At 44.5% G+C, this 24,977-nt stretch overlaps 2 protein-coding genes across 4 annotated transcripts in view; both read left to right on the forward strand.

Annotated features, from left to right (window-relative positions):
• The first annotated feature begins 1,705 nt into the window (after positions 1–1,705).
• Positions 1,706–24,894, forward strand: NPL (N-acetylneuraminate pyruvate lyase (dihydrodipicolinate synthase)). Of its 3 annotated transcripts, none has more exons than XM_014948301.1 (12): positions 1,706–1,824; positions 9,745–9,813; positions 11,437–11,510; positions 12,595–12,682; positions 12,907–12,964; positions 13,055–13,130; positions 14,379–14,471; positions 15,297–15,445; positions 15,637–15,683; positions 16,491–16,575; positions 17,864–17,903; positions 24,772–24,894. In XM_014948301.1, exons 1-12 carry the CDS (start codon positions 1,781–1,783, stop codon positions 24,789–24,791), a joined length of 843 nt encoding a protein of 280 aa, XP_014803787.1. In that variant the 5' UTR covers positions 1,706–1,780; the 3' UTR covers positions 24,792–24,894. The 3 variants fall into 3 exon arrangements, with proteins under 3 accessions (XP_014803787.1, XP_014803779.1, XP_014803796.1); XM_014948293.1 differs by lacking the exon at positions 24,772–24,894 and adding an exon at positions 19,677–20,802 and having other exon boundaries at positions 1,766–1,824; XM_014948310.1 differs by lacking the exons at positions 1,706–1,824; positions 24,772–24,894 and adding exons at positions 9,119–9,301; positions 19,677–20,802.
• DHX9 (DEAH (Asp-Glu-Ala-His) box helicase 9) overlaps positions 22,804–24,977 on the forward strand; it is a 30,659-nt gene continuing 28,485 nt past the window's right edge. Inside the window, exons 1-2 of the mRNA XM_014948275.1 lie at positions 22,804–23,009; positions 24,772–24,912. Of these exons, the coding sequence (XP_014803761.1) occupies positions 22,899–23,009; positions 24,772–24,912 (252 nt within the window). The 5' untranslated portion in view covers positions 22,804–22,898. The remainder of the gene's footprint in view (positions 23,010–24,771; positions 24,913–24,977) is intronic.

Consider the following 24,977-nt stretch of genomic DNA (forward strand, 5'->3'; position numbering starts at 1 on the left):
TCAGCTTCATATACTGCATTATTCACTTGGCTTCTTTCCAAAATAAGGGTTATTTTTTAATATGAATCTGTTTAGGGATCTAGCTATCAGCTGAACCCCACAAGCAATTGTCTCAGTCAACTTCTCTAGCCAGCATTAATACTTATCTAAATCCTCAGGAAACTTGCAGTCCTCTCTGAGTGCTGGAAAGAGAGGAAATGAATTCATCTTTCCCTCCAAATTTATCCGCATTCTGTTATTTGACAGATTCTTCTCAGAAACAAGAACACAAAACAAGGTGAATTTTTATCTTCAAGACAAGAACATCTCATTTAGGGAAGCAGGATTAATGTAACATAGGTAACAGTGTTTGCTAGAAGAAAGCCTTGACACAATCACAGAATCTTCTAGGTTGGAAGGGACCTTAAAGATCATCTTGTCCAACCGTCAACCTAACTGACAAAAAATAGACATCCACACAACAAACAAGGAGCATCATCACTAAACCATACCTCCCAGCACTACATCAACCCGTCTTTTGAACACCTCCAGGGATGGTGCCTCAACCACCTCCCTGGGCAGCCCATTCCAATGCCTGATAACCCTTTCAGTGAAAAAAATTTTCCTAATATCCAGCCTGAACCTCCCCTGGCGCAACTTGAGGCCATTTCCTCTTGTCCTGTCGCCTGTGACTTGAGAGAAGAGACCGACCCCCATCTCTCTACACCCTCCTTTCAGGGAGTTGTAGAGAGCAATAAGGTCTCAAGACAAGAACATCTCATTTAGGGAAGCAGGATCAATGTAACATAGGTAACAATGTTTGCTAGAAGAAAGCCTTGACACAATGATGTTAGATGGTATTAAACAATGACTTAAGCTATAGCCTAAGGTGAGAGAGAATACCCTGTCTTTGCAAAGACAGATCTGAAGGGGAAGGAGCCAGGCGTTAATCATCTGAGAACATTACTCAGAGAGAGGGCTCAAAAAAAAGATGGTATTTAACAATGACTTAAGCTATAGCCTAAGGTGAGAGAGAATACCCTGTCTTTGCAAAGACAGATCTGAAGGGGAAGGAGCCAGGCGTTAAATCATCTGAGAACATTACTCAGAGAGAGGGCTCAAAAAAAGCAGTTTTATGGAGAACAGGCATTTAGTAATTGTTTCTTACAAATACGAATGTCCAGTATTTGAAGTCACCAACGATCCGTGCCATAAATAACGCTCTCAAGCAATGCAGAGAAAGAAGTAGCAACCACTACAGGCCCAGAGCATAAGGACTAGTATCTTACAAAAAACGTTAAATAAAATGGTCTCCTAAAACAATAATAATATTTTCCACTGTCTCCAAAAAGACATGAAGACAGAACTGAAAAATTACGAGCGTCTTGCTAGGCGTGTCTCTATTGTGATAGCTCTTCAGCAGTATGAGTTGAGAACCACTGTGGTAATGTGAAGCAGGAGGAGGAATCCATTACAAAACCCTTGCAGTCTAATTGTGAGTGTATTTGTTGGCACACACGCAATAGTGATGCGTGGCTGTGGGAAGGCATTCTCTTTCTGGCCTCTCAGTCCAACTAACCACCTCAGCACACATCGATCCATTCTCCTGGCTGATGCTTTGTCTCCTAAGCTTCTTCCTGATCTTAGTTGCACGAGAAAGGATTGCATCAGAACTTCTCCCATCTAACAGTGGGGATTTTGGTAGTTGATGTGGGTTTTCAGTGGGCATCTTTGTTACTTAGATTATGCAAATAAGGCCTCCAGAGACGGATTCTTCAAGAACCTTTCTCAAGATGAGCCAATGCTGCATTCTGCACCAGATGGCACTGTTGTTTGCATTCAGAGGTGAGCTCTGCTTTAATTCAAAAGTCCCTCAAACTCTCTTGGTTGCCAGTTGGTCACTTTAGCTCACTAATGGATCCAGTGCACCATGACAGTTCTTTTTCTAAAGCCTTGTGTTTGAATATCCTCTAGTATCTATTAGTGAAGTGTTAATGGGAAGATTAAACATTTAAGCTTTTTAACATCTCAAAAATTAACATGTTGGCATGTTAAACCTCTTTTATGCAGCACCTGCAACAGTCTGAATGTCTGTTAGGACAGTTAAGAAAATCCCAAGTTAGGGGATCCTAACTTGGTTAAAAATCCTCCAGGTTATGCTCAATTCTACAGAGTTAAGCTGACAAGCTTCCAAGGCAGAATTGATATCCAACTTAACAGTTTAAAATTCAAATTTAAAATCGGAGAGGTCAGTATTTCTTTTGATTCTTGCACTTGTAGATTTAGAGCAGAGAAAATGAGGTAGATGCTCTACATATAATGACATCACCTGAGCTTCTCAGCTGATGTACTTCTGAACTCCAGCCAGCCAAGATGGTATTTAACAGAATTTCATCACTTTCACAGGTGTTGTCTTTTTTAATTTTCATCTTTTTGGCTTGGGTATTTCATATTTGTTCTGAAAATAGACTTGGGTCTCAGTTTGAAAGAAAACTGTATCTGGATACATTTATTTATTTATTGCAGAGAGAAACAGAAGCAAAACTATAGTTTAATTATGCCCCAACAGAACTGCACTCATAGTAGCCTGAGAGATGGGAAAATCCAGATGTCAAAACTGTATATAGGTAGAGAGGAGTGTGGTTTGGGGAAAGTAGAAGTAAAGGACAGGGATGGTAAATTGTAATCAGCATAGAAAATATTGGAAATGTTAACACAGCAACACCAAATAGTCTGGAGGAAACTTGGAGGGCCTTTGGCTTTAGTTGTTAACCTACCTCAGCAAATCAGTTATTTAAATAATGGATTTCTTAATAGATATGTGAATCCACTATGTTGGCATACGTCAACAAAAAGGTGTTTTTAACTTTCCTATTTGAAATTTCCTTATGGAGTTATTTAGATAAGCTTTTGACATTAATTTTCATTTCTTTTCCTTATGGAAACATTGCTTAAATCTATAAAACTGTATTTTTATCCCAAAGAAGGAAAAATAGCAAATTGTTGTTGTTTTCAGTGGTGCCTTTATTATCCTTTGAGCTTTGGCAGCACTGACACTTTACTGCTTATTTCACTGGTAAGTGGGAAGATGCTTTTCCGGTCACTGCACAGCACACTGCAGCTGCAGACAGCCTAAATTCTTCTTCTGCCTTGCCAAAAATTTACAATGCAGATTTTAGAACCTGAATGCGAGTTCGTGTATTCAGATTCTCCTGAATATAAATTCCCATGTAAGCCTTCCTAAATGTTTTGGGGTTTTGGTTGTTTTCTTGTTTGTTTGGTGGGGTTTTTTTTCCATTGGAAGGATGTATTTGGCATTAAACATGCACTTGAAGTGAGTATAAAGGAGAGGAAGTATTTTAAATGGTGACAGTAAATTTATTTCTTCTTTCTCTCATCCTTTAGTCTCTGAACTCTCATATACATCATTTGCACTGCTGATTGCATGTGGTGTGCTAGCACTAGGGAGGTTAGTGTAAGGGGACGTGCAGGTATTCATTTGCTGATGGTGTGTGAGGAATGAAGAGAGTTAGTAATTATACACTATATTATGTAGTACTGTCGAACTGCACCTATGCTGTCCTTCAAACCTCTGTGGAATAACTTGCCCTGGAATGAAGAGAGTTAGTAATTATACACTGTATTTTGTAGTACTGCTGAACTGCACCTATGGTGTCCTTCAAACCTCTGTGGAATAACTTGCCTGTTGGTTTTGGCTAAAGCACAGTTCTTTTTCCTTCTGGTAATTACACTTATAATTACACTTACCAGCGTAAATAACAGAGATTCTTAGATCTTTACCATCATCATCTTAATTGCATTCCTTCCAAAGCTAAGCAAAGACTTCCTTGAAACACAAAACCCTCACCCAAGGGCTGGGGGAGAGGGACAGAGGCAGCGAAGGGAGTCAGAAACAGCAATCATGGCTTTGAGGGATGTGGGAAGACAGTCCCAACCCTAAACCAGCACTGAACTGGGGGGTGATGGGCTGGGGCAACTCTAAAAGCTCTCAAAACGTCTCTGAAGGACTGTAAGATTTTAACCCCCTGTAGGAGGCTCTAAACCACTATATCCCTCTTCTAAATTGCTCTAAATGACCTTTAATCGGCTTTCAGGAGCTGTAAGCACCTCTGTATTGCTGCAATGAGGCAATTGCCTCCAGATGTAATTTACACAACTCTTAAGTGGTCTCTAAACCACTCTAAAGCTCTTTTAATCAGCTCTAAACTGCCACTAAATGGCTCTAAACATCTCTATTTATTACCACCTTTAAAATGCCTTTAAATTTCCTGTAAAGAGCTCTAAAGGTCTGAAAAATAACTCCAAATTCCTCCAAAACTACTCAAAAGCACACTGAGCAGTTCTGAGGAGCTGTCTGGTCAGACACTGGAAGAGGCTGCCCAGGGAGGTAGTTGAGTCACCATCCCTGAATGTTTAAGAGATGTGGTGTTGGGGGTTATGCTGTAGAGGAGAACTTTACTGTAGAGTAGGGTTGATGGTTGGACTCGATGATCCCAAGGGTCGTTTCCAACCTGAATGATTCTATGATTCTATGTAATATATACCCTTTAAAGAGTGCTAGGGTCCTCTAAACTGCACTAACATCTTTCTAAACCTCCTCTAAGCAGCTTTCAGATTCATCTGATCTTATGTAGAACTCCTCTATATTGATCTGAAGATCCCTGAATTTTCTTTGGGCCTCTTAAACTGCTCTAAGCAATTCTAAAACTCATTGAATATGCTGTGAGGTGCCCTAAACTCCTCAAATACCACTAGACAGCTAGAAAACATCTTGGATGAGCTCTTAAGGAGCTGTTATTACACCCTCTAAATTACACTTTTTCAAATCATCTGATTCTGAAACACTCCAGAGTGATGCTAAATCAGTCTGGACTTCTTTAAACAGCTCCAGAATACCTCTAAAATGCACTACACTGCTCTACAACACATCTAAACAGCTCTAAAACTGTTCTAATGAACTGTAAACATGGCAAGAAGCCATAAATTCCTCTAAAACCTCCACTCTTACCTCTCCGAAAATCCTCTAGACAACATTAATATGTAAAATTTCTCCACACTTCTTTAAGCAGCAGTAAAATGCTTCAAAATAGATCTCAAGCCCCTCTAAGTCTCCTTGCAACTGCTCTAGAAATTCTTTCTGCAGTTCTGAAACTTCTGTTCAGAGAAACATTGCTAAAACATCTCTGAAGTCCTCTAAAGTGCTCTGAACAGCACTAAGCAGCTCTGTGCTGTTCTAAATGGAGCTAACTCCTCTAAAACCCCTATAAACAATTCTAAGCACCTCTAAACTGATCTAAAGCCTCCTCTATATTGCTATAAGCAGCACTAATGTGTCTCTAAATACATGTAAAATGCCTCTAAATCTCTACAACTCTATAAACTCCTCTACACAGCTCCAAAAATTCCTCTAAGCAGCTCTAAAACCCATCTAGACCAATCTCTAACTTCTACAAACTGTTCTAAGCAGCTCTAAACCAGTTCAAGCTTCTGTAACACCTCTCTCATATGCTGTCAACAGCATGAAGTAGCTCTAAAACTCTCTTAAAATACTCAGAAAATCTTCTGAACGTTCTCTGAATGGTTCTAGAAGTCACTGGATTGTCTCTGAACTTCCTGAAATACTCTGTTCTTTTGGCGCCGCTACTGCTTAGCCTCTTCATTAATGACCTGAATGATGGAGCAGAGAGAGCACCCTCATTCAGCAGATTTGCAGTCACATGAAGCTGGAAGGAGGGGCTGATGGACCATCAGTGTGCTTCCATCCAGAGGGACCTTGTGATGCTGGAGAAATGGGCCAACAGGAACTGCATGAAGTTCAACAAAGGGAAGTGCAATGTCCTGCAGCTGGGGAGGAATAAACTCATTCACCAGTACAGGCTGGGAGCCACCCAGCTGGAAAGCAGCTTGGTTGAAGAGGACGTGGTGGTCCTGGTGGACGAGTGGAATGCAAACCAGTAGTGTGCCACTGCAGTATCCTGCATTAGGAAGAGAGTTCCCAGCAGATCGAGGGAGGTCATCCTGGTAAGATGCATCTGGAGTGTTGGGCTACCCAGTAAAGGGAAGACATGGACTTCCTAGAGTGAGTCCAGTGAAGGGCCTCGAAGATGATCATGGGATTGAAGAATCTGTATTACAAGGAGAGGCTGAGCGAGCTGGGACTGTTCAGCCTGCAAAAAGAGAAATTACCCATAGGAATGGAAGAGCATAGAGAAGAGAGGGTTTCTGGAAGAACAAGATGAGCCTCAAAGAAAAGAAAAATACATGTGCTTTGTGAGAACCTGTTAATAAAGCCAAACCCCAGAGAAAGACCTTTGCATCTGAACAGCCCACAGTGAGAATAGTTTGGAATGGAGGAGGAATACCACAAACCCAAACTCCTGGGATTATTATGTGAATACATGAAAAATGTGCTCCCAGAGTACACAACAACGGGGGATTGTTCTCTCTACTGCAGGCACTGGATGCTCTCAATATGTGCTCTAATGGAATTGCACGCTGAATGTTTTATTGCACCTGCTTCATGGATGGGTATAGAAAACCCACATGATTTTCCCCAGGAAGCAAACCAAGCCCACAGGAGGGCAGCGAGCTGCAGGCATTAACGTGCTCTAATGGAAGGGCACACTGAGGGCAGAATGTTTTATTGCACCTGCTTCATGGATGGGTATAGAAAACCCACATGATTTTCCCCAGGAAGCAAACCAAACCCACAGGAGGGCAGCGAGCTGCAGGCATTGGGGCATATTCAAGAAAGACCTATTGACATCTTTTTGGAGGTCAGTCCATATGGACTCTATATGGCCTTTCATAGCTTCTTTTCTTCTGACCCTGTTAAGTATCAGCCACAAATCTGTGCAGGGCACTGCCTTGTCTTAAGAGGTGCTGGGGGTCTGCTGGTCATATCTACTGGGAGACGATTTGGATTCCTGACCAGCTGCAGTGGAGCAAGAAATGGGCAGGAGATGAAGAAACATGCAGCCGAAGTCTTCCGTGGTTGAAGTCCTCATGGTGTCCTGCAGCCCCCACAACATGAGCTGCACCCAGGTCTTGGTGGTGTACCTAGTGGGGCCAAAATGAAGTGGGTCTTCCCCTTCTCATTTCTACGCATCTTGTGGCTTTTGGTTTATGTCATGGTTTTTTCTATTCGTACATTCCACGTTTACACGTTACTGGTTTGGGTTTCTATTACCCAAATTGTGATGATTTGTAAAAGAACGATGAGTTAGAGGCGCTGAGTAACAGGAGGTCCCCACCACAGTTGGCATCCATCAGAGACAGTTATCTGCAGAGCTGGCAGGTAGATAGCCATGGCAAAGATCAGAAGAGCTAAATACGACCTCTCCTTTTCAAAGGGGGCTGAGGCACGGGGGTCAATACCTGGCTTATTTCTTCAATGCCACAACATTTAGATTTCATGCTGAGTACAGATTTGGGACCCTGAGGGTGAAATGTGCGCATTTGTCACCTAAAATAAATGCAGAGGTGCCAAAGGGGGCTGAGGCACGGGGGTCAATACCTGGCTTATTTCTTCAATGCCACAACATTTAGATTTCATGCTGAGTACAGATTTGGGACCCTGAGGGTGAAATGTGCGCATTTGTCACCTAAAATAAATGCAGAGGTGTATGATGAGTTGAAAAGATGCTGAATTTTGGGGGCATATGGGATTTTGTTTTTCTATAATGATAATATTCTGATGCTCACCCTTAAATTACTGAACTGTAGTTTGGGGTTTCATCTCCAGTTGCACCTTTGTTTTTTTCTGGGAACAGAGAAAAGATGAAGTGTGACTAATTTGTTTGGGGAAAAAAATAACCTTTTAATCAGAGATGATCTTTGTCACAGTTCCCAGGCCTTCGCAAGCTCTTGACATGCCCTCTGGTGCTTGTTCCCTTTACGACAAGGCAGCGAGGGTTTGCTTCCTCACTTACCACGACGAGCCTTCCCAAATCCATCTTGCTCCATGGCACTGAAGTGCGCTTTGATTTCTGTTGCACCGTGCAGTGGATGTGGTGTCTCTCTAGCGGAGAGCTCCAGGAGGGCATTTTGATGCTGATAATTGCAGCAGGAGCATGAACTTCTCTCTCTCGTGCAGCTCCGGAGCGCATGGGTGGACAATCTTAAGGGGAGCTTCAGGCAAACACACTTCTAGTTTGCACCCAGGCTTCCCTCATTTTTTAAGCCATCAACAAGAAGGTATCTCCTTCTTTCTACAGCGGCTTGTGCCTGGGCAGAAATTCCCTGCTGAAATTCGTAGAGCTGTTAACCAAATGCTCCCAGATCTCCTGCCCTGATGCTCCCCAGCGCTGCCCTTGGTCTTGGCTAGGGTAGGTACCATTCCTCCAGCAAAGAATCACAGAATAGCAGTTTATTGATGGTTGGAAGGGACCTCTGAGTCTAACCACAAAAAAAACCCAGCAAAACACCCACCCACAGACACAAAAACCAAGAATCTCGGGCACTATAGCATGCCCTGAAGTGTCATGTTTACATGTTCCTTAAATACCTCCAGGGATGGTGACTCCACCACCTCCCTGGGCAGGCTGTTCCAGTGCTTGACCACCCTCTCAGTGCAGTAATTCTTCTTGATATCTAATCTAATCCTCCCCTGCCGCAATTTTAGACCGTTTCCTCTGCTCCTGTCATTATTCCCTTGGGAGAAGAGGCCAACCCCCACCTCTCTAGAACCTCCTTTCAGGTGGTTGTAGAAGGCAATGAGGTCTCCCCTCAGCCTCTTCTTCTCCATACTAACCATGCCCAGTTCCCTCAGCCTCTCCTCAGACGACTTGTTCTCTAGAGCCTGGGGTCTCCTCACTTCCAGCTCTTTTATCTCTCCACCCTGTTATTCTTTTTTTTTTTTTTTCATTATTTTAAAGTTTATTTGGTGGTTTTGTTTTTTTTTTACTTTTAAAAGTTGGCAAATAGCGACTGACCATCCAAAGAAGCCTTAGCTTGGAAGCGCGCGTTGTAAAAGGGGGGGGGTGACAGGGAGACTGCGGCTGTTGGGATGGGGCAACCGGAGGAAGGCGGGGAGGAGGCAGAGGAGGGGAGATGAAGAAGAGCCGCCTCCTGTGAGGAGCTGTGGGCCGGCGGGAGGAGCCAGGGGAGGGATCGGGGGAGCGGAGCCGCCCGCCCGGCCGGACGGGCCGGCCTTCCCCTCGGCTGGGCCGGGGCCGGGCAGGGGGGCTGCGGTCTTCCGGGGATGGGGTCAGCGTGAGGTCGGCTTTCTCGAGGAAAAAGGGTTTTGAGGAAGGTTCTCTGCAAAACTCTGTGCCTTTCCAGGCTGCCCCGGCGTCAGCAGGTATGTGCCAGCCGAGATGGGAAAGGAAGGGTAAAATAGAAGATGTCTCTGAAATGTGACTTGCCCCGGGTGGTCCCAGCCCTGTTCTGGGATGGTGCTGGCTGCAAGAAGTCACTCTTTCGACGACAACAACAAAAAGACAGTTCTCTCTAACCAGAAATAACACCCTCGCAAAGTCCACTTCTCCTGAACTTTGTCTGGTTTTGCTGTTAACTGAAATTAGTTGAAACTCCGCTTAAATAAATATGCTCCATCCCTGGGCGTGCTGAAGGCCAGGTTGGATGGGGCTTTGAGCAACCTGGTCTGGTGGGAGGTGTCCCTGCCCAGGGCAGGGGGGTTAGAACTAGATGATATTTAAGATGATATTTATCTCTTGCGACTCTAACCATTCTATGATTCTATGAAAGAAGGGAATTGCTTTTAATTCTGTCTTTTCCAAACAGCTCAATGACGCCCGGAAAGAAGTTACAGGGCCTTGTAGCAGCTACACTCACTCCAATGACTCCTGATGGGTGAGTATGACCCTGTATCACAACATGGCATGTTGTCAGTTGTACTGTTACCGTTACCGTAAAACCCTGTCTTCCTTCTTTCTTACTTGGATCAGTTTTGGCTTTGTTTTTAAATCAGCTCTCTGATGGGATGGGGAAACTGCTAAGGTTGGTCTCACTGGCACTAGAGTGGGTTCCCTTCGCCTCTGCATCCTCCTGTTGCCCAGCAAGTGCTGCAGATCTGGGTTTGGAAAGTTTGGATCAGTCTCCCATCTCTTTTTCTGTCACTTTTGTAGGTGCAGATTAAATCATAGTGGAGGTTATATACATAAGAGTATTACAGTATTTTCCCATTTGTTACAGTCCTAGTTAAAAAGAGCTCTTGAGAGCTAGAAAATAATTCTCAAAATCTGATGTCCTTTTAGACTTTTCTTCACCCGAGCTAACTCATGCATGCATTCACGTGTATGTCTGCGTACATGGAATTAACCTAAACCAGAAGAAAATATTGCAAGGACTGCACAGTTCTGAAAATAACATTCAAAGTTGAAATTGGGGCTTCCTCAAAGCAGTGATAGTAAGCAGATGTCCTCCCTACCACATTCTGATGTTGCAAGACAGGGTTGTTTGGAGTCAGCAAAGGAGCCTGAGCTTCTCTGAAGGGGACCATGTCAGGATTTGTATGTATTTTTGAGGAAGACGATGGAGGTTTGCTAGTACAGTCCCCTGACAGTGATCCCTTACTTTTGAAGTGCTGTAAAGCATGCCACTGTCTCAGTCAGGGAGCTCATTTGCATTGCAGTCGCTGCTTTATTTCTTGCTTTAAAGGAAACTTATTTCCAAATTAATTTTTTATTTCTACCCAAATGACTTGCAACATGGTATTTACAGAGTGAGCTGAGCCCACTGCCTGGCACGCCTGGCCCTTGTAAGATATGTTCTGGGAAAGCAGCTGTGAAGTTTTGGGTGATGTACGAACCTAGGCAAGGTCCCAGAATTACTTCCAGAACATAAGGTTCATCTGTATGTTTGACAAATTAAAACCATGGTGAAATATTATACACTGATAAACGAAATAAGTTTGTCCTGCAGAGAAGATAAACCTAGAATTCAATTCCCCTGTTTGTCAGGGAAGTCTGTTGCTTTCCTCATCCTTTAATGAGGGAGAGAGAGGTCAAAGTCACATCCAGCAGATGCCATTTCAGGGTCTGTGTCCAGCAGTTATAAGTATAGTTTAACTATTTGCCAGCACTTGCGCAAATATCTTTGTGCTCTCAAGAGGACTCCTGTTTCTCTCAACAGTCAAAAAGGTTTGAGTGCCTCTTGTTCTCTCATATCTCCCAAAAAAGGTCCTTTGCTGTGATGAGCCTGCAGTAATTACCAATTGAGATAAAAGACTGGAAGAATCAATTACTTGTCAGGAGGAAGAGAAGCTGGAAGAAAGAATTCAGAACTGAACTGTTACCTGAAATGTTAAACACATTAAGCACATATCATACTTTGGGGTACTTTGTGTGCATAGAAATGCAAAGTTTCAAAAATACCTGTCTCTTTTTTTTTTGGTTTCTCTAAAGTTTGGTATCTGTGAGCAGAGACTTATTGTTGCTGAGGCTCCTAAGGTTGCTGCTGTTCCTTTCATTTCAGACAAATTAACCTTTCAGTGATTCGTCAATATGTGGATTATCTGGTAAGCGCGCAGAACGTGAAGAGTGTTTTTGGTAAGTGTTTTTTTTTTTTTTTTTTGATGGAAACTGTGCTAAACAGCAGAATGTGAAGAGTGTTTTTGGTAAGTGGGTTTTTTTTTTTTGATGGAAACTGTGCTAAAACCCTTTTACCTGGCTGGCAACCCTATGATATCTTGATAAGAGTATCTTGATAAGAGGAACTGTGGATGTGGGATGATTCTAGACTATAGTGGAGGAACTGTGGATGTGGGATGATTCTAGACATTTATGTTCACTGGTGGAGAGAGTGTAGGTGATACTTAGGGCATCTGCTTTTGCCTACACCCCATTTCTGTGGGCTCATCAAAGCCAAATGGGCTTCTTGAGGAGACCCGTGGTGCACTGGGTGATACCAAGTTGGTCATGGCTCCCATTTCTCTCTTCTGCCTCTGTCTCAGGGACTGGTGCAGGGGCAGCAGGGATGGCTGGGTAGAGAATACAGCATCTGCTAAACCACTTGGCTTCACAGCCGGGCGTAGTTAAGTAAGCTGAAGTCAGTGATAAGATTTTGGTTCAAAACTTATGTGGAAGGAGTGCCAAGACAAAAAAGCAGAGCGTGGCAGTGACTTCAGCTGTCCCAGTTTAATCTGTTTAATCTGTTTAATCATTTGTGACTGAATATACTGACATGTCATTGTTTTCCAGGGGTGCTTTAGCCTAAGTAGGACACATGGTTCCACTCATGACAGAGACACTGAATTTCAGGTTGTGCTCTTTCCTTGGGGTAGAGGGTAGGCAGTCACCCTGCCTGGCTAGCTGGGTGTCCCTTTATAGCCTGACACGCTGCTGGGAGAAGGAGGTAGTGTCTGCTGGGGGGCAGTTTCCCAGTTTCAGCAGTTGATTCTGCCTCCTTCCTCCCAGAGCTGCTGATCCTGAAACACCCAGGTTTGCAACACAAGCATTTAGTGATGATAACACTGCAATTCCCACGCAGATGCTGCTGTGGACCATCGCTATCTTAAAATGAGTTGAGGGAAAAACGTTTCTGTTTAATATCAAAAGGGTCACTTCTTGTCTTCAGTAAAACCAGTGCGTGTAGGCCAGGCCTCAGCAAGTGTGTTGTGTTGTGTTGAAACAGTGAATGGCACAACAGGAGAAGGACTGTCCCTTAACACCCAGGAGAGGAAGCAGTTGGCGGAAGAATGGGTGTGCCAAGGAAAAGACAAGTGAGTAGCTGAGAGGGAACAGGGGATTCCAGATCTTGTGTTACGATATAGGCATCCCTGTGTGTCTGCTTGTCAGGTCAACACAGGTTAACCATAGGCTTAATCTAGCTTCAGTGAAGTTCTGGTTCGGCGGCTCCCTGGTCTGAAGTGAGTCATTTTGGCAGATCGGTATTTTTGATCATCACTGAAACCTCCCCAAAACTTCTGGATTTGTTTTTGTGCAGATTGGATCATGTGATCATTCATGTGGGAGCGCTAAGTCTGCCAGAGTCCCAGGAGCTGGTGTGTATATGATATAATTCCTTTTCACTATGTGTGTAATAAACGCAAAGCAAATGTACCTTCAGGTACTGTCCATTCTCTCTTTTATAGGCAAGACACGCAGCAGCCATAGGTGCTAGTGGTATTGCTGTAATAGCCCCCTTCTTCTTCAAACCCACAAACAAAGGTGAGAAGAAGTGATTGCCAGATCTGCTGAGGCCTTTTATATTGCCCTCCAAACCTTTATCATAGATAAGGGATTAATGCCATCTTCTTTCTTTGGAAAATATTCTGGTGATGATGTTTGCTCACCTATTGTGTCTGGTGCCATGCAAAAGCAAAACCTAGAAGAAACATTTTTTAGAGATGGGAGATACCAAAATTCTCCCCGTAAGAAGTGGGAAGGATGTCTTTTGGGATGTATTTTGTTACCCTCTTGTAAAAAGAAGAGTTGCTTATGGAAAGAGTAGTTAGCTAGTCTGTCTTCTGAACAGATGTTTTGGATTTTATGCTTGATCTGGGCCTCACTAGGAAGCAGCTGGTTCCATGTTGTTGCCTGCTGGACACTGACCAAGTTGATAAACTGCTAATACACAGGTGTGTATCAGCACACATTGTGTTCCACCTCTTGTTGCTGAGGTGATTGGGTTTGGTTCTGTGCACCTAAGAACTTACAAATTGAGTTTTTTGCTTTTAATATCATAAATGTAACATAAAAGAACCACACAAAGTGGAGGTTTGTAACAAAAATGCTAAAAGTTGTTTGAATTAATTATGAATGGAAATGTTCATATGAAAGCACCAGAATAGACCAGAGTGGATTGCCAGAATGGCTGGTATTGACAGCCAAGGACATAATCAGTGGCAATCAAACTGGTAAGCTCAGAAGAATAGCACAAAGATGAGCAGAAGACCTTTGCTGATGGTAGCAATGAGGTTTCAGCATGCTGCTCTTCCTGATACACCCATGTGAAGACTGCCTAGGATTTCTGAAGGATGCAGTGAACAAGGTTCTCAGGAAGAATGTCAGCCATAGTAACTCTTTGATTCCTAAAAGGTACAAAAAAGTTGTCTGAAAATCATCATCACCATTGAGCAGGGAGGTGAATGTGAACTTTGTCCCTTGTCCTCTGTGTTGCACACAAGTGATGCTGCTGAGACCACTTTGGCAGGCAGGTCTTGTAGTTTGCGTGTGAGAGAGCATGCGTGAGCTATATCTGAAAGAGAATGAGTGTGAGTGCCTTCCCCAAGATCTTCCTCTGAGTTTTGTTACAATTAATTTTTATTACGTGTGCAGGTTATTATATGATTGGCTGTGTATGGTATGCAAGCTATAGATGGCCTCTCCAGAGACCCTGCCTGCTGTGAATCTGAGCTGTCTTTCACCATAGATTGTCTCCTTTTCTTATGGAGGCACTTGCTTGTTTTCTTCCAGATGAGCTGATTGCTTTCTTACAGAAGGTTGCGTCTGAAGCCCCTGCGGTGCCATTTTATTACTATCACATTCCTCCTCTGACGGGCGTGAAGAGTAAGTACTGCTTAGTCAGCTCTCCCTGAGCCCATAGGCTCATACCAACCTGGGTAATCCCAGAGGCTGGTGTGATGAGTCTGCCAGCAGTGTATGGCCTCTGCTCCTCTCACACACAAGCTGTAATGGAAAGGATCCTTTCTGAAATTGGGAGGTGAATCCAAGACTGGAAAATAAGTTGAATTCCTCTTCATTGGAAAAAATGTCACAGCTTAGGAGTAGTGAACAACTGGGACAGAGGAGGTGATGCTGATCATGGCTTTGCAATTAGTGTGGACTGGGATAGGTAATTTCCTTTGCTAATCGTAGTTTTGAATCCTGATTTTTTTGCAAGATAGTGACGCCTTTGCTAATCATAGTTGAATCCTGATTTTTTTGCAAGATAGTGACCACTAACTCTCTTTGTGTACGTTCACCACATTTGCTAGTAAATGCTGTGTGAAACCAAAGTGCTTCTCAAGTTACATTATTTAGCAGAGGAATGAGGAATAGAATACAGATCTTTGGTTATTTGCTCTAGACAGCAGGTGGTGTTCCTGGATGCATGAATTTATTCTTAAATACGTTATTACTAGTTCATTCCTAAATTTTCACTTACCCAGGGTCTTTCCCTTCTGATCTGGTAAAAGGAATGCTTCAAAGAGGATGGAAAGACATCTTTGTATAACTCTGGGAAATAATCACACTGAAATTGTCTTACTGGTTGTAGGCTTAGGCCAAAAGTGAACATCTTGTAAAACAGTAAGTGTCCCTCTTGGGGACAAGACAGGGAAATCTTTCAGAAAGGGGGGGTGTTTCTTCATATGAGATTGCTGTTCTGCACAGTTCGTGTTGAAGAGTTGCTGGATGGAATAAAAGAGTGGATCCCCACCTTCCAGGGTGTGAAGTTCAGCGACACGGACCTCTTGGACCTTGCACAGTGTATAAACAAGAACGAGAGAGAACAGTTTGCGTTTCTTTATGGGGTGGATGAGGTAAGAGGCTCCTCTTAAAAGGTATTTCTTCTATGGCTTTCTCTTGCTTCAGCCTTGGGGAAAAAAGACACCCTAGAAATTCAGTGCCAGGTATTTTTGCTGCTCCCTCCCACCACCCCTTTTTTTTTTCTTTCTTTTGTTACACGAATTAAAAATGTGTTTTGTTTTTTTCTCCCCCCACCCCAAACTAGCAACTGTTGAGCGCACTGGCAATAGGGGCAAATGGAGCAGTTGGAAGGTCAGTATGGCTTGGACTCCTTCCCTTTGACACACACACAAGGTATTGATGGATCTTCCACTATCAACACAGTATTTCTCTTAACTATCTTCTGTCACCACAATGGAGGATTTTGCAGGGTAGGGCTGTACAGTAGCAATCAGATGGATAAGCTGGCTCCAAGTGCTAGCAATGGGACTTGGGATATAACCTGGGATCTCAGATTGTTTGTTTGGGTGATTATTGCTGCAGTCTGAAAACTGACCCAAAGGTTTCAACATATTTCTTTATCCTCATAGCAACTTGTTGAAGTAGCGAATTGCTTTTATCTTCATTATGTGGGTAAGGAACCAAAACCCAGAGAAGTTAAAATCATTAGTTCACATGAGAAGTCTGTGAGGAAAAGGGATTTGCTGAGTTCAATTTCTCATTTGTCTTCTGCTCCTCAAACCAGGCTGCTTAGATTAATTACTGTGATACCTGTATTCTTGTGTAGATGATCCATTAAATGAACATGCAACTGGAAAATTAAGTGATTGACTTTCCGTATTGCCTCATTGTATCTTTCGATTTTTGATTTTGAAAAGCAGTTCCATTTGGAAAAATCTGGGAAGAGAAATCTGCTCTCTAAGCTCTTCCATAGGGCTTGGCATACTTCAGATGCTTGACAGTATAAACCACACAAAGACTACACGAATCTCTTATCATAATAATGGCATTCTTATAATGTCAACAGCAAAAGCCTGTGACTACTTCTTTTGTTTCGGTGGTTCTAAGCTTCTCCTTTGCATTTACTGATTCTATTTTTGGTTTGGTTTTTTTTGGCAGTACTTACAACTATTTGGGCCGAAAAACCAATCTGATGTTGCAAGCCTTTGCAAAGTCAGACCTTGCACTAGCACGGAAGTATCAGGTACAGTATCTTCACTGTGTCCTCTAGGAGCAGCTTGCTTTCTCCTCTAGCTTTACGGGAGGTGTTTTCTGTGTGGTTTTGTCATCCATACCCTAAAGTAGCTTTATTAAAGGAAACTTCTTTCAGCTCCAAACCCCCTGCTTGTTATTTATCTCTCCTCACTTTTTTGACAACTTCTTACTAACTTTAAACCAAGACTTATCTTGCTTATCCTTCAACTCTTTAACCTCATCTGGTTAGAGGTGAAGTGAGAGTGAGCAATGGCCTGGCCTTTTTTCTTGAACAAGCCCACAATGGCAAGCCCCTTGACTAGGAGTGTTCTGGGAATACCTTACATGATGTAGGACAGACAACTGTCCCAAATCACTCTGCCTTGGACCCTTCTTGGTTTTGGGCACCTTGAAGATTTGTGAGTTCTGAGCAATTAGTATACAATCTGTAACCAATGTTTTTATGGGACATTTGAGGTATCCTTAAAATAGAAGTGACTGCAGGATGAAGGTCTAAATGATGATCTGTTCTGGGAAGTCGGTTCACTATCACAGAACACCCAAGTTGGAAGAGATCTCAGGGATCATGTGGTCCAACCTTTCTTGGCAAAAACACAGTCTAGACAAGATGGCCCAGCACCGTGTCCAGCCAAATTTTGAAAGTGTTTCAATGTTGGGGAATCTGCTTCCCTGGGGAGATTATTCCAATGGCTGATTGTTCTCATTGTGAAAAATTTTCCTCCAATGCTGGGGAATCCACTGCTTCCCTGGGGAGATTATTCCAATGGCTGATTGTTCTCATTGTCAAAAATTTTCCTCTTGTTACTCCAATCTGCCCTGGAGTAACTTATACCCATTACCCCTCTTCTTTTCCATGTGACTCCTTCTAAAAAAGGGAACTCCAATCTCCCCTGGAATAACTTGTACCCATTACCCCTCTTCTTTTCCATGTGACTCCTTCTAAAAAAGGGAGTATCCACTAGGCGGTGGATATTCAGATTTTTAAACCTTTAGAGCCTGATCTGAGACTTAGCAGTGTTGGCAGACTGCTTGCAGTGAGGGACAGCTTGAACATGAGTGACAGACTGAGAGGGAGTAACAGTTTTCTTATATCCTTCCCTCCTTCCCCTATTCCAATGTAATTCAGTTAGTATTTCCCATAGACCAGCCAGGTGGCCAAGGGCTTTTCTCAAAGCTGTGTAGCAATTGTATACGATGTCAATAACACAATAGCTCTAGATGCTTTTACATCTTAAAATTTGAAGGAGTTACTAAAACTACTGTCTTGTCTTTTCTAGTTTCTCACTGGGGAATTTCTCAGCTTTGTCATCAAACTGGGTAAGTCCTGCACTGCCTTCTTGCCTCGTTGTATCTAAAAATGCAGACTTGGTGCTCCAGAAACTCACATGTTGCTGTGCCCTCAGAACTTCCTTCCTGAAAGATTTCAGTGAAAAAATGATGTGTCCGCTGTTTTCCGAGTTAGGAGCAGCTAGGAGCTCAACAAAGGGAACTGATCAAGCATCCCCCAAGGGATTCCACTCTCACTTCCTTCCTTCTTCTGTGAAACCTCACAGCTTTAAAGCTGTGACCATGATTTTCCCTTTTTCTTATCCTGACTCTTTTCTGTGGGTTGTTTTTTTTTTTCTTGTTCTGTCACCATAAGTCTATTTCTGGCTTCTTTTCTAGAGAATAATTTTCCTTGTTCTGTCACCAAAAGTCTATTTCTGGCTTCTTTTCTAGAGAATAATTTTCCCAAAATGATGGTGCTCCACTAGGAAAACAGCTTTGATGCTCATCTCTCCTGTCTTGCTATAATTTAAGAGCAACTCTGTTTAAGGCTGTACAATGCCAAAGCATTTTAAAATGGAATGATTTTTAGAAATAATTTTCCCAAAATGATGGTGCTCCACTAGGAAAACAGCTTTGATACTCATCTCTCCTGCTTTGCTATATCTTAAGAGTAACTCTGTTTAAGGCTGTACAATGCCAAAGCATTTTAAAATGGAATGATTTTTAGAAAAAAAACCAGTTTTAATATAAAAAGCAATTAAAACCAACCAAGTCAGAGTAGTGTAGGGAGACTAAATCGGACATTTCATGGTTTTCACTTAGTGAAGAGAACTGTTCACTGTGGTTTTGCTATACATATGTGAGCCCCAATGAATCTAGCAGAGCTTTAGTGCTTGGTTGTATAACAGTTTTAATATAAAAAGCAATAAAAACCAACCAAGTTAGAGTAGTGTAGGGAGACTAAATCAGACATTTCATGGTTTTCATTTAATGAACTGTTCACTGTGGTTTTGCTATACATATGTGAGCCCCAATGAATCTAGCAGAGCTTTAGTGCTTGGTTGTATTTCTTGGGTTAAAAGTCAGAGGAAATGCATCATTATTTAGCCTTATAGATAAAGAGGCAAAGACTGAATTTCCAGAGGTACATCAGGACACTTGAGTTACAGACAGAGGGGCCTCCTGAAGTTTCCCACAGTTGTTTAAGCTGGATCTCAATATCATTGTCACGTCAGCAGGATGTTACTACTTCCAGGGCTTGGCTTTATGTGAATCTGTGTCAGGGAATAGCTGTGAGGCTGCAAACATCAGGTTGCTGTGATGATGAATTAGCTGGGATAGCTCAGCCTACCAGCAAAACCAAGTTTGAAGTGGCCTGATTTTTGCTTGGTTTACCGGTGGAGGACTCGTGCTGTCTCTTCTGTTGTCAGGGCTGCGTGGCAGTACATTTTGGCAAGGAGAAAGGAACACACATACAGGCCTGGTCGTCTGTAAAACTGACGTGAACTTTACGAACTTTAGTTCCTAAAGTGCATGTCTAAGAAAATAGTCTGCTTGGTATCTTTGAGAGGGAAACAATCATGCTATAATGTATAAATAAATGTAATAAGTAGCTGTAACTTTTACTGTAACATCTTTCCTGTCTGCAAGTATGATCATCTCTTCTTAGTTACACTGTTTTCACTTCCAAGAAGTGCTTAAAGCCTGGTTTATGCCAAATTACACAAGAAATCTGCGCTGCTGCTTTTTGGGACACCTGTATAGAGACTGCTTTAAGCAAAACTATCTGTAAATGACCTGATTTTGCTTTTGTCCACCCAGGTTTTGGTGTTGCACAGACTAAAGCTATAATGACTTTTGTTTCTGGCATTCCCATGGGACCTCCACGGCTTCCACTTGTTGGCGCCTCTGAGGAATTCATCGCCAAGGCCAAAGCCAAGCTGAATAGCATTGTGTGGCCTGATGGCGACTGATGTTCACTTCCACGTTACTCTGGAAGTGGAGACACTTTTCTGGGATTCATTGTCACTTGGCACACTCCCCACATGATGGGCTGTGATTTCTTTCAGGGAATTGGCGATGCATCTGAGCCCCTTCCTGTTAGGGCTGGATTTCTTGGTGGCACATGTAGCCACCTTTTCTTGTAACTTTACTCTGCTCCCCCGGAGCTCTGCACATCCCAGGACTAGCTGGTATCTCTTAATAAAAAATTAAAAAAGAAAATTTTCCCTAGTTGAAGGATCCTGACTCCTTTTGTCCAGAAAGGAGGAAGATCTGTCTCTGCTCTCCCTCCAGCTAGATCATGTTTTGTCCTGTCCCTTTTTAACTATCTGCAGCACTACAGTGTGTTTTTAAACACGGACATGACACTGCCTGGTTGCTCAGACTGGTATTTTACTGTTTGTCACAAAGCCATTGGGACACTGACTATATATGTAAAATCTAGTTCTGTATTTGTACACCTTTGTTTAATGCAAAATTTAAAAAAAAAAACCCGAACTTTTGCAACAGAAAGCTTTTGGCTCTCTAATGAGCAGGTATTTCTTCATCTTTTTCCATATGACAAAAGTAAGCCAGAGTTGAGCTGTACATCTCTGTGTTGCAATGCAGAATACTGCCTGATGTGTTAGAAGGTCACCCACTGTCAGACTGGAAGGTGCTCTTTTGTACCCTGGACTTACACCTCTCCATCAGCTTGAGCTCTTGTGTGACTGTTACACGTGTCTGAGAAATGTGAGGTCTCGTGCCCTGTACTGCTCAGCCCACACCTCCTGACAGTGTTTCCACATGCAAAAATGATCCCATGGGATGTTTGGAAGCAGAAAAGAGAGAGAGGGATACATACTGAGGCGTGTCACTAACTTTTCATCACACCTGAGCATGAAAAAAAATCTACTAACTTCCTCTTGCTATGTAACCACTGAGCAATAAATAGGTGATAATAAAGGCTTCTTTTTCTTCCTCTTTGAATTTTTAAGAAATTTAGGAAAGCTGTTTTTCAGTGTGATGGTGGGCTCCCCCTTACCCCCAACCTGACCTTTCTGTCCTATAACCTTGCCCAATTGAGTACCACCTATGGTGGTTGTAATGGGTGCACGGAGTTGTGATGGTGGTTTCAGGGAGACAGGCAACAACAGACTAGGCAAGGGCTAACGAGCCATGCGCCTGCCTGACCACAACACTGGTACTGTGGTCAATATGCAAATATGACTCTTAAGTCAATCATCTTACCCCCGTAAATAGTGGGCAGCCCAGGCCAGGATCTCCCCTTGAGTGGGGATGCCTCTCGGGATTATTTCTCAAGATTCAAAGATTCCTCATAGAATCATAGAATGGTTGGAGTTGGAAGGGACCTTAAAGATCATCAAGTTCCAACCCCCTGCCATGGGCAGGGACACCTCCCACTAGAGCAAAAGCCCATCAAAGGGCTCAAAGCCCCATCCAGCCTGGCCTTGAACACCTCCAGGGATGGGGCATCCACAGCTTCTCTGAGCAACCTGTTCCAGTGTCTCACCACCCTCACAGGAAAGAATTTCTTCCTAATATCTAATCTGAATCTCCCCTCTTCCAATTTAAAACTGTTACCCCTTGTCCTGTCACTGCGCTTCCTGACAAAGAGTCTCTCCCCATCTCTCCTGTAGGCCCCCTTTAGGTACTGGAAGGCTGCATAAGGTTTCCCTGGAGCCTTCTCTTCAGGCTGAACAACCCCAGCTCTCTTAGCCTGTCTTCGTAGGAGAGGTGCTCCATCCCTCTGATCATCTTCGTGGCCCTCCACTGGACCCATTCCAACAGGTCCATGTCCTTCTTATGTTGGGGGCTCCAGAGCTGGACACAGTACTCCAGGTGGAGTCTCATGAGCGCAGAGTAGAGGGGTAGAATCACCTCCCTCGCCCTGCTGGCCACGCTTCTTTTGATGCAGCCCAGGATGGGGTTGGCTTTCTGGGCTGCCAGCGCGCACTGTCGGCTCATGTCGAGCTTCTCATCCACGAGCAGTCCCAAGTCCTTCTCCTCAGGGCTGCTCTCCAGCCATTCTCTGCTCATCCTGTATTTGTGCCTGGGGTTGCCACATCCCAGCTGCAGGACCTTGCATTCGGCTTGGTTAAACTTTATGAGGTTTGCACAGGCCCATCTCTCCAGGTCCCTCTGGATGGGATCCCTTCCCTCCAGCGTGTTGACCGTGCCACACAGCTTGGTGTCATCGGCCAACTTGCTGAGGATGCACTCGATCCCACTGTACACATCTCCAACAAAGATGTTAAACAGCACTGGTCCCAGTACCGACCCCTGTTCCTTGCTGATCCTTGGAAAGTGACTAATAGCATGCTAAGCTTTGAAATCTTAGCTAAGTGATACAAAGGGTCGATTGCACATTTTATAGTCCCTTAGACATAAACTGTTCACCACGACTGGGGCTGGGCCCAGCTGTGCCTGGACTCCTCTCTCAGAAGGGGTTCAGAAAGCAGGGGTGGAGGGGGGCCTTTCTCAAACCTCGGCTCGCCGGGGACCCAGGTCACCCCGACGGCTCTGTATGACCCCGGGAGGTCCCTTGTCCTCTTCGCACACCGCAAGCACTTGCTGGGCCCTTTTAAAAATAACTCCTAGGGGCTGCCAGGCTAATTGCACCTCGCCCTGTTTCCGTGCGGGGCAGGTGTAAATGGCGGGTTGGGGGCTGTGTGTGAATTTTCCTGACAAGCCCCGGTTTGCTCCCATCTCGACTGGGTCACATCTGGGCGCGCTTTGTGCCGCTGGAGCCCGGGGGAGGGTGGGGGCCGTTCCCGGCATGGCGCTCCGGGCACCGGTGACGGGACTGCCCTCCCCGGCCGCGGCCTGGGCCCTCCCCGGCCGCGGCCTGGGCCCTCCCCGGCCGCGGCCTGGGCCCTCCCCGGCCGCGGCCTGGGCCCTCCCCGGCCGCCGTCGCTGCGCAGGCGCAGTCCCCGCCGTGAGGGGCGGGAGGGCGGTGCTGCCCGCCGCTAGGCCGGCGCCGGGAGGAGCGGGCGGGCCGTATCCCCGCCGGTGCCCCACTCCGTATCCTCGGCCGGAGCCATGGGGGACGTGAAGAACTACTTGTACGCCTGGTGCGGGAGGAGGAAGCTGATGCCGGCCTACGAGATCCGCGCCAGCGGTGGCCGGAGCCGGCAGACCTTTCTCTGCGAGGTGCGGGCCCTGCTGCCAGGCCGGCGGCCCCGAGGAAGGGCTGGGGTCTGGGCGGGGGGAGGTCCGGGGCCTGCCTGGCCCTCAGGGGAGGGCGCTGGAAGCTGAGGATAATTCCATGGAGGGGGAAGGTGGCCGTTTATCAGCCAAAGCGCCCAGGTTTCGTGTGCGCGGTGTGGAATGGAGGCGGTGGGTTTGTAGAGCCTGAGGCGGCCCCGCACGGTGAGTGCTCTGGTGATGGAAGGGAGTGGATTTTACCCAGTTAAAATTGTCATGAAGGGAAGGTGGTGCGTGTCGCCGTCGTGAGGAGCTTTGGTCCTCCCTTGGGCTTGCGTGGAGATGTATTAGAAAATTCCCGTTGGCTTGGCTGCTGGTGTGTACGCTGCTATGTGCCGTCGCTCTGTTCCTGCGCCGTGGATGTGCCAGCCCAGAGATTGGAACCCGGGTTGGCTCCCAGAACGAGCTGACACGGAGTGCCAGGCCATATGTAGGTTATTTCATAAGCAATGCCATAGATTTGCACTAAACTGCCTTGAATTTTTCATTACACTCTTCATCCTCTGTTCGTCTTCCCCACCAATAACAAAACGGAGCAGCACAGTGGTATTAAACCGGTTTTAAAGGTGTTGTAACTGAGCATTGCTTGGCTGAAGTGGTTGTGTGTACAGTTACACTCCTAAACTGTTGTGTATGTTGATGCTCTGGGAGCATCTGTAGAAACTTCACAGCTGAAGGGATAGATGTCACCAAACATTCCCTTTTACTGATTATCAGTCTGGTATGATGGCTGTGAGTCCAGTACAGTTACTGTTTTGGTTGGTGATGCCGTTGTCCTGGTAGATGGATAATTTGCTGAAAGTGGAAGCTCATTGTTTGGAACCTGCTAAGCAAAATAGTGGCAGAGTGTATTGTTTGATGAGAAAATGGGCATTGGCTACCAGCGTGATTCAGCTCTGGGGGACAAATGCAGTTTGGCATTAGTGGCATACAAAAATCTGGCTGGGACTGGCTGGAATGTTGTATGCAAGTCTGCTTACTTTATTCTTTATTATTATTTTTTTTTAAGAACAACTAGCTATAGTAAAAAGCTGTTCACATGGTCAGCAGGGTGACGAGTGGAAATCAGAAGTGCTGGAAGTCTACCCAAGTGAAGCTGAAATGAAATGGAGTTGCTGATTATAAATGCAGAAGAAGGGCAATAGCTGTTTAATAGGCGGGATGATTGTTGTGGCAAAGCAGGTGTGAAGTGTCTGGTCAGTCTGAATTTTGAATAAACTTCCTGTGATCCAAGTTTTGCAGCAGCCTGTCAGGCAGGCAGTTGCTGCTGTAAAGTTTGTCTCTGAGTTTATGAAATACATTGCATTACTGGCTGTAATAACGTAGAGCTACGGTAGAGGACACACAAGCTCACGCCTGTCCTTGCTGGCTGAGGGTTTGGGATTAAGGAAGGTTGAGGAAAGTGACCCTGGGCAGAGCTTGCTGCTGTGTGCTGGCAGTAATCCCACGCTGATTCATTTTCTTCAACGAGATTTTTGGGAAATAGCCATGCTCTCTGAGAATGGATTGTGGGTGTTTAATAGGTATAAAGTTTACCTTCAAAACCTACAGAAACACACATAAAGATATGTAGTGATATGTAACGATACTTAATAGTAATATTTCTCCTGTACTTGTTAGCAACTGAAATGGGGTGTTTCAGTCAATACTACTGTTTTTCAAGATCTGTTCACTTGTACATGCCACAGATCTGTGTTTTTATTTTCAGGTTCGAGTGGAAGGCTTTAACTATGTTGGCATGGGCAATTCCACTAACAAGAAAGACGCGCAGAGCAACGCTGCTCGAGACTTTGTCAATTACTTGGTGCGGGTGAACGAAATGAAGAGAGAGGAAGTTCCTGCTTTCGGAGTAAGCTGCTCTTTCTCCTTACCAAGGGCTAATCTTTAATTGCAGTGCTGTGCATCCAGTCGCAT

Source organism: Calidris pugnax, unplaced genomic scaffold, assembly GCF_001431845.1.
Source record: "Calidris pugnax isolate Ruff unplaced genomic scaffold, ASM143184v1 scaffold30, whole genome shotgun sequence".
NCBI classification, from domain to species: Eukaryota; Metazoa; Chordata; class Aves; order Charadriiformes; family Scolopacidae; genus Calidris; species Calidris pugnax.